This window comes from Dermacentor variabilis, chromosome 9 (genome assembly GCF_050947875.1).
Source record: "Dermacentor variabilis isolate Ectoservices chromosome 9, ASM5094787v1, whole genome shotgun sequence".
In the NCBI taxonomy this organism is placed as follows: domain Eukaryota; kingdom Metazoa; phylum Arthropoda; class Arachnida; order Ixodida; family Ixodidae; genus Dermacentor; species Dermacentor variabilis.
In genome coordinates this window covers 91,587,853-91,597,320 of record NC_134576.1, presented here as the reverse complement: position 1 = coordinate 91,597,320, position 9,468 = coordinate 91,587,853, and the positions used below count along the sequence as shown (strand labels likewise).

At 42.9% G+C, this 9,468-nt stretch overlaps 1 protein-coding gene across 1 annotated transcript; it reads left to right on the top strand.

The window, feature by feature from the left end:
• The first annotated feature begins 1,473 nt into the window (after positions 1-1,473).
• LOC142557123 (uncharacterized) lies at positions 1,474-9,178 on the top strand. Its single transcript, XM_075668757.1, has 2 exons — positions 1,474-2,623; positions 6,386-9,178. The coding sequence occupies exons 1-2, from the start codon at positions 2,412-2,414 to the stop codon at positions 6,687-6,689; spliced, it is 516 nt and encodes a 171-aa protein (XP_075524872.1). The 5' UTR covers positions 1,474-2,411; the 3' UTR covers positions 6,690-9,178.
• Positions 9,179-9,468: the final 290 nt, after the last annotated feature.

Sequence of the window (9,468 nt, the reverse complement as noted above, 5' to 3'; positions counted from 1 at the left end):
GTCCTTAGTCCTTTTATACAGTCATGAGCAGCAGTACTGGTGACAGCATCTTATGACACTGATCACAAACCAATTAGACCCTACAGTCTATTTTCTTGTATTACAGTCTTACGAAGTAGGTTTCGCATGAATTAATGAACAATTGTTTGTAATGAATATTTAAGATTCTGTTAGACTGTTAAGTGTAGCACAATGTTCAAAACCTGTGTATATTTGTTGACACAAAGGGGGAAGGGTTTGTGTGAATGTATGGTTAGTGTTCATGCCAGGCTTTTGACAGTGGTCTCTGTACTGTTACAGATGTGTCCATCACTTCTAGAAAACGTACAAGAAGTTGTGTACTTCGGTGCATTGCCAGGATTGCAGCTCACCAGCTTCTTAGAAAGCATCGACTTGTTTGTTCCATTACTCGACACAGCAGTTTCATTTTTTAGTGTTGTATCATTCTAATGGTGACGCAAGTGTGCTTACTGGCTGCCACCTCTGCTTGGCTAGTTTGCAACAAGTGAAATTGCAAATTGTTGCCCTTTCCCTTCTAAAGAAATTACGAAAATGAAAGAAAAGTGGTTTTATGGCAGGGACAAAAGAAGCCTTAGAGATGTGTGCAAATCCAAGCAACTTGTACGTCAAAGACTACAGAATAGTTTTCACACCCTTTGTCTTTGGAACTAACAGCCCAAAATCTACTTAAGTTTTTGCAGGCACCTCATTATGTCTGATACAAGAACAGCAGAAGTATTTTGATAGGCATTGCTATATCTCAGCTTAATGCTTCTATACTTTCCCTTACACATCCGACACGTGCTCTTGAATGTTGCGCAGGCTCTGCTCCGTTCTATGCTTATTCTGTTTAATTTAATTCATATAGAAACAGTGCTAAGGATACGAAAAAATAGAAGGCACGTGGAAAAACGAAAAAAATAAGTAAATGTGCATTTAACTTTGTCCATGTCCTTGGCACTGGTTCCGCCTGAATATGAATGACCAACTAGCCTAAGCTTTCACATTAAACTTGACATTTTGTGCACCCCTAAAGAACCACCCAAAATCTACACATTGTTTAGGAAATGCTTGACTGTATGCAGTGCAGCTTCACTTTCTTCACTGTGCCCAAGCTATTTCAGAAGCAATAAAGAATTATATGGAGTGATTAAATTTGAAACTGCAAGCATAAGATGATGTAGACTGAACCTGGATTGATGGTGAAACTGGAGATTGCTGGGAGAGGCTCTCAAGCTGATTTGGACCTAATAGGCTGATGAGAATGATACAAAACTTTGTCAAATCTGCAGATTTACAATGTGTCAATGTGAGATGCATACACTACTCAGAAACATCAATGAATGGGTGTATATGTATCCAATTGTGTTTGTGAGCAAGGTATGCATGTGGGAGCCAGTACATCTTTTAGATCTTCTTATGAACATTGTTTTGGTTGGCGTCTTTTTTTTTTTTTTTCATAAAGGGCTCCAGGCAGTCACCAGATATTTGTTGTCATAAAGGTAGAAAACCTTGTGAAGTTCACAGGACAGTATATAGTGTGGAGGTTCCTGCATTAAAAAAAGAAAAGTGGACTGGTGTGTTTTAGATTCATTCAACTTGGAGAGAGCAAAAAAGATTTGGTTAAATTGCAGAGTCAGAAAGAACATTGTGTGCTATAAATTTCTACAATGAAATGTGCAAGCTGCTGCTCTGGTATGAGAAGTGAACATAGAGGCTATTGCATATGTACTAGAAATGTATATTAATGCCTTGTAGTTGCTGTTACCTTTAGGAACATTCTCATACAATAACCTATAACATGTGCATTTCACATTAGTACATTGCTGGCCAAACAGTTACATGCCCACATTTCATTTGTGCCAAATTGATGATTATTTTACTTAAGAGAACTAATAAAATAATGTTATGTAAAAGGCTGCATGCAACATGCACCAATATTGGACTACAGAAGGAATGATTAGTGTCTCATATTTATGAAACTTTGAAAGCTCAGTGATTGGTGCAATAAGTTCAGTTTGCCTTCTAATTCACTCTGTCAACCTGGTGCATGTTGCCGTCACATAATTTTTCATTTGTTCCTTCAACAATGGCTAGGAAAATGGCAAACACATTCTGTTTTGAAAATTGGGTTGTTCATAAAGTTTGAACTGGCAGCCGGCAATATTGCAAGAGAGTGCGCTCCACCAACCAAACCTAGATATGTAGCAGTTCAGCTTGATTGCAAGATGCAGCATTCTTGTTCCATCTATTGTTCAATATCTCGTTAGCATTGCCCTTTCTGTGCTTTCCGTGACTTCGCAGGCTCCTTTCCATCATGGTCTCAACAGTTGTCCCGGTCGCTCGTGTCTGTGCGTGGCCGTGTGCGATCCTGCCGGCTGTGCGCCTACGTGACCACAGCCAGCTCGAGTATGACTACGCACCTGCGTACCCACACGGGCGAGCGCCCCTTTCGGTGCCACCTGTGCCCGAGCGCATTTGCCCAGAGTGCCAACCTCAAGCGGCATGTGCGTACCCACACGGGCGAGCGCCCCTTCCCCTGCGTGCACTGCGATGCATCCTTTTCCCAGAAGTCGGACCTCTTCAGTCACATGCGCCTGCACACAGGAGAGAAGCCATACAGGTGAGGGGCACACTTATTTCTTTTTCTTTTTTGTAGGTTGGTCGATCAATAAATCTTTAGATGGTGGTAGGTGGGTTTATAAACTGCAGCAGTGCATTGTGGCTCTCTCAGCCAAAGTGTCTTTTTGTATTCCCTGGGGTGGAATTTCAGGGGCTGCAGCTCTGGCATACTGCAGTCGCAATCACCTGCTGCCAGTTAAGCACAGTGGTCTCTCCACATGCTGGTGCATCGTTTAACCCTTTTGGATGAGTGTCGCCAGAAAAATATTCTTTTTTGTCGAGTTTCGTTTTTGAGTACACAGTTTCTGGCTAAATGTATTTGGCCAGCATTGAATGATAAGCAGCAAACATCATTTGTTGGATTAGAGCTGACACAGAGGACGAGGAAGAACTTTTGTGCATGACTTGCCTTCTTTTGAAGGCATGGTCAGAGGAGAAAGGCCAATGCAAAATCTATGGCTGCTGTGGTATCACACAGGTAATGTAGAAGAAAGGCAATGTACACCTCTGTTGGACGTTGGACAAGAACTGTCTGTGGAAGTTCCACACAAAGCAAAAAGTGACTTGGGGCAAAGCGCACTTATATTGTTCTACCAGGGGCACAGTGGAGGTGGGGTATTCTATAATGTCCACTAAGTAGACTGTTCATTTCAGTGCACACTGATTAAGTAGGACTTGAAGCTTGCAGGGCACGTGCCAATAGTCACTGCCAGCTCTCAAGCTTCATTCATTCACCCTGCGCTGAAATGGACAGTCCGCTTAGTGGACATTTACAGAATGTTCCCCCTGGTGTTTACCCACAGGCAACCAACCTATTTCTGAAAAAGTGTCTTCAAAATATTTGTTATTTTCATTGAGTACCCTTATTATCAGAGTGTTTTGCACATTTCACTGAAAAATAAACACTTCCTTGAAGTATTTTCATGCTTCATTCTTAAAGAATTGAGCAGATTTCATTCTGTGGCAAAAAGTTTGAGTACCGCAGTTTTGACAGGGCATTAGTGAAACCAAAGCACTGGTGGGCACTTGTACACCAAGGCAACAATACATGCAAGTGGGCATTGGGATCAGTGGTGTCCTACGTGCATAACGTTTAAGCTGCTAAGGGCCCTTCTGACTTGAGACGCAACATTCTCGGTGTTTCATTAAAGAGTTTTCTCCCTCTCTCTGACTTAAGATGGTGTAATGGTGTTGTCCCTGGTCAAAATCAGCTGCCAAGATACTTGGAAATGCAGAGTGGTGGACACGACCTGAGGTGTGTCAGTGTACTGGTGTCATAAGGTGCATATGGATTGAGGACGAGTTACGTTTCTCAAAGGTTTACTGCAAAGTACACAAGAATCAGTGAGGTTTCCATAAGGCAACATGCCACCGCTGTTTAGGCTGCACTGTGCATCCCCACAGTGATGCGAGAGCCACGCAGCACTGTGCCAGCCTGTATCATAGTTTTGCAAATCATCATTTCTTTTTTTTTAACATCAGTTACATCATCAAGAAATTCATTAAAAGCATGTAAACCCATTTCATGCAAGTACAAGCCATATTCAGCTGAAATTAGGCATTGGCTAGCTGTTAGACAGCTATGTAATATATACCACATTTACCCTAATATCACTCACACTTCACTTTCATGATCAGAACAAAAAGAAAAGAAAGAAAGAAAATAGAAAAGAAAGACTCTACCAAGTCCTGAGCAATCTGAAGTAAAGTAAGACCTTGTTATAATAAAGTGAGTGGCATGGGAATATACTTCATTATAAGCTGTAATTCCATAAAAGAGAATGTGCCGTAGAAGCTGTGACAGTAGTGTTGCAGCTGTTTGGCAACACCGCTGCCAATTAAACAAAGCGATCCCCAGCAATTCCACCTCAGTGACGGTCATCCTTGGTTCTTTATTTTGCCGAGAAAAAGGAGGTCAGGCTTAGTCTGATGCAAGTTTCTGCAAAGCACAAGTAACACACCACATCCAGCTTATTCAAGCATTGTGTAGGTTCACAGTCACCGTCGCTGCGTTTAATTATGTTGCGAAGCAGACATAGGCACTCGCACGTCTGAACCATTGTTGATCTCCCGAGGTTCTTAATGTGTTGCTGTTTATTCATCAGCATGACCCAACACTGCATCTAGGATATCGGTGTCAATGGGAACAGCTGTGTCAGCGATCACAAATGAGCCAAAGTCATTTTTTGGGCCCTCCCAAACAGCTTGCGCACATGGCATGGCAGACACTCGCCAAAGCTGCTGAAACTGAACAGGCATAAAGTCTAAAGTCTCGATATCGTGCACCATAAACTCGCACCATAAAATTGCCCACACTTGTGCAATGACACTACCATGATGCATGCCCACAGAGCAACAACAAAAGTGACATACTCGCCAAAACTTCCAAAACTGAACAGGCCTAAAGGTAAAGTCTCAGGGTTGTGTGCCACACACCCGCACTGGCACAATAACCAGCGCAGTGCTACTGTGACAGCAGGGCATGAGACTATTGCAGTGCTCCCATCTCGCCTCTCCATGACCTATGTGATTTGGGGTGCGCACAATCTGGCAATCTCAAATGCTATGACTTACGTAGGTGGCTAGGGAGCCTACATACAGTTCTCAAGTTGTGTGAGTACCTTATGTTATCTAGATGAACAAAAAACCTGTTTCTTTAGTTAGCCGAGTTTGTGCAGGCACCTCATGCCTTTAGCCAAAGGCTCAAGCCAAAGCCTTAAGCCAAAGCTCTAGCACCATCCGAACACCAGTTCTTTTTTCCTCCGTGTCACGTTTGAAGAAAAGGCGCAAAGAAGGCTCCGACTGGCTGGCGCCCACTGCTCAATCTCTCTGCGTCTTTGGCTAGGCAGAAGAAACATGAAAGTCCAGGCTGCTGCTCAGGCACCCCGAGATTTTAACTTTTGCCAGTTCTCTCTTCGTGGTAAGCAGAACCCGCTGCTTCACCAGCTTCAGGTATTCCAGTCTAAAATGCATGCGTTTGGGCATGGGATAATTTGAATAAGATGACTTTGTTTTAATGATAAGGTTTTCTGTATACTTGCAGAAGCAGCTGCTGCATCGTTGCCTTCATAGGTGTATTTTTACCTCACTTTGACTTAATTGCATTTACTTCCCTCTAGCATTGGGAGAGTTTGCTAATTGGGATGGGCTAAAAGCACATGGCTGATTCAGAATGGATACAGGTAACACTCATGTAAGCAGCATGTACAAAAACGAGGGCAGTATCATGGTACTACCCTTGTTCAAGTGATACCCTTTATGCAATACATGAAACGAGGGGGTATTATGATAGGACTTGTCATGGTAACTAGATGATTACATCGGTAATGGCCAATCATAGAAAGCATTTAAGTTTTGTGAGCGTGGGCTGAGATCTGCGTACCATAGATTGATTGCATAAATGAGTATTGATAACCTAACATTTGAACACGCATAATGAATGTTTGTGTGTGTTTTTAGAAGTGAATGGTTATCACAAGGTAGCCTCTGACCTGAGAATACCTTCATTACATCCAATATTCACTATCAGCATATATTCTTTACATGCTCTTATCAGCGAGAAACATTTTAAATATATTTGTTATATCAGTATTCATTATATCAAGGTTCAGGTCTATTAAAAAAATTTAGCTTTCACAACAGCAAAAAGAAAAGGTCGCATCATCTTTAAGAAGGAAAGTTATTAGTGCTTTGTGTAGACGTCAGTGCTTGATGTCAACATTTTGGTATTAGTCCAATGCTGTCGACTTAACTATTCATGCAGGTGTAGTCGGTGCTTTCGACTGTTCCGAACCCAGTCCCAACGTGCCAGCCACTTCAAAGAGTGCAAGGGTGTGCCCACCAGGGCTCCACAACTACATGCACAGCCTCAGCGAAGTCGACAGCCAGGGCCACAGCCGAAGCCACAGCCACAGCTACAACCACAGCTACAACAGCTAGCGGGGCAAGCCCTTCCTGACGACCTGCTACCGCAGGCGTGCTCACCACAATCTGCGGACCAGGACTCTCCACAGTTAGAGCCAGAGTCGCCACCACAATCCCTCCTTTCACTGTTGCCAACATTGTAGCAGCTGCGTTGTCCATTATGGAGCGCTTATATCAGCAGGTCTAGGCAGGGCGCATCACCCCTGCATTGTTTTCGGTGATGTAGTATACACGGACAACTAGCATTTCTGTTGCTTTTTTCAATTTTTCCTTTTTCACGCTACCATTCCGGTGAGTCGGCATGTGCAAAGCATTAGCACTGAGTGCCCAAATGGAACAGAGCTGAGGTACAGAAAGAAAGTTCTTCAAATTGCGCTTATATATTGTTTTATGCCAAATAGCTGACAAATGGCATTTTTTAACTTTACGTTGTTTATGGCGCTGCCTTAGCGTATGGTGCAGGCAGTCGTGTCAACAGTGACAAAATGCTGTTTGCAAGACGTTTCTTCTTAGGATGTGTTAGTCCGCTTTGAGGAAATAGATGTGAAGGATGCTGTAGGAAGAAAATGTGGAAAGTGATCTAGTTTAACACTTTGTTAAGTCACTACGTATTTGCCATGGAAATCGCTTGGGATTCAGTACCATCATCGTACTATTTAGATGTTTAAGGGGAGATGCTACTTGGAGAAGGAGAATCTTTATTAAAGAATGGTCCACCAGTTTTTGTTGTGGTGGCATCAGGTGATGGCTCGAAGTCCTTGGACTAGGGTGGCATCATCGGCTTGCCGGACGGCCCAGAGCTGGTCTTCCAACTCCAAACTTTTGAGAGCCACCTCCCAGCGACGGCGACGCCGATGGAGAAGGTACCCGGTGGCCCCCACAGCTGGGGTGGTGTTGGGAAGAAGTGAGCTGGAGGCTTCCTGTACCGTGGTAACGGCCGCGGTTATGGACGCGTCGTGAACGTAGGTGATGTTTCATTACCGTTGTTGCCGCCGCATTCCTAGAGCATGTGTTGCTCTCTGTCCGCAAGCCTTACATGCATCAGTTGGGTATAAACCCGGGTAGCAGTGATGTAAGACGGCGGAGCTAGAGTAGGTGTGTGTTTGGAGCAAGTGTAAGGTTACAGCCTCGTTCCTGTTTAATTTATCATGCGGTGGCGGGAATGTACGTCTTTCGAGTCTGTAGTATTGTGTTAGGTCTCTGAGCGTGGTCAGGCGTTCGCCTCATGCCCATTGTGATATTTGTTGCTGCATTTCTGTCATAGTGTCCCGATCTGGCAGATTCGATGCCCCGCTCTCGAGGGCGGAAGTGGCGGCTACATAATCTGCAGTGGCGCGACATGCGAGACCTCGAGCCGCGGCATGGGCCGCATCATTGTCCACAAGCGGTACATTGGCGTGTGCCGGGGTCCAGAGGAGGAAGACCGAAGAATTTTGGGATTGCGAGGGTGATGTCGAGTTGCCGTCGTCACAAGCTTGGAGTATGCAGGCCACTTCCCGCAAAACGTGGCCACACGCGAATCCGCAGATCGCCGTCTGTGAGTCGCTGATCATGATCGCAGCGTTTGACACCGCGACGAGTACTAGGGCTATCATGGTTTAAGGCGAAATTCTTAAGTGGCTCATAGCCTCGATGGTCTGGAAAATGCAGTGTGCAGTACAGAAAGTCATGTGAGCTCGCCTCACACAGACGCGTGCTTGTGCTACTGCTCTCGCGTTCATCGTCGTCTTCTTCTGCAGCTGACTGTGATGCCACTAACTATGCCAAAACAGGCAAAGTTCATTAAGATAGAGTTAATTCACGCACTTCAACCCGGGACCTTTGGTGTTAATTAGGGTGAAGTTAATCAGGGCAGTGTCAGTTAAGGTACTCAAACCCACAACCTTTGATGGGAAAAAAACAAGTATGTAATAAGAAGTAACAATTAGAATGTCATGCAATTTAATTAATGTCACTAGAGCATGCAGGCTTTCACCTTCATCCTCTTTGGTGTATGCTAATGTGACTGTCAAATTTTATTTGTTGAAGAGATTAGAAAATACTGCCATTCATACAGTTCTTTTTATGTAGATTTCAAATTTTTCATTAGTTTTGTTTAGCTGCTATATTTCTTTAGTTATGTCCTACACAACTGCAAAATATTAATCTTTGGAGGCACTTTCTTGTGCATAAAATTTTCACAAACGCATTATGCTGTAGCTTACTTAGCTCATTGTAAACCGCAAACAGCATGTACAATTACTGAAACTATGCACAAAAAATTTAGGATAAATAAAATTTTTTTTTTTCACAATCTCATGAAATATAGCCTTGTACTTTTGTAACTACTGCTGAGAGATATTGAAATTTCAAGTAGCTATCAGCATTATACATATGTTAAGGAGAATTTACGCCAAATTTCTTTAGTACAGGACAATTATAAGTGCAGAAGGTTATTTTTATGGGTTTGTGAAAACAATTAGTTGAAGTATACTAACGTTCTTTTGCATGTTTAAACTTTGGATCGATAGTTTGGATAGATATCGGCACTTTGCAGTCTATAAAGAGCTAAATAAGCTACAACATCATGCTTCTTGTGAAAAAGTATTATGCAAGGAAGTGGCTCCAAAGATCACTATATTTTGCACTTGTGTAGTACATAACTAAAAAAATACGGCAGCTACAGAAAAACTAATGACATTCGAAATCTTCATAAAGATATCTATGAATGGCAGTATTTTCAAATCTCTAGTACAAATAATAATAATAATACATATATTGTTTTTCCCGAGTAGCATCTCCGCTTAAGTTATCACATGTTAAAATCTACCTCTAGCTTTTGTAGTTGTGTGATGGTCTTTGTTGTGCTAGTGTGTTAACATGTCGAGATGGTGCATGATGTAGAGAAAAATGACACCTTTTATACAAGTCTTCCATGTATGT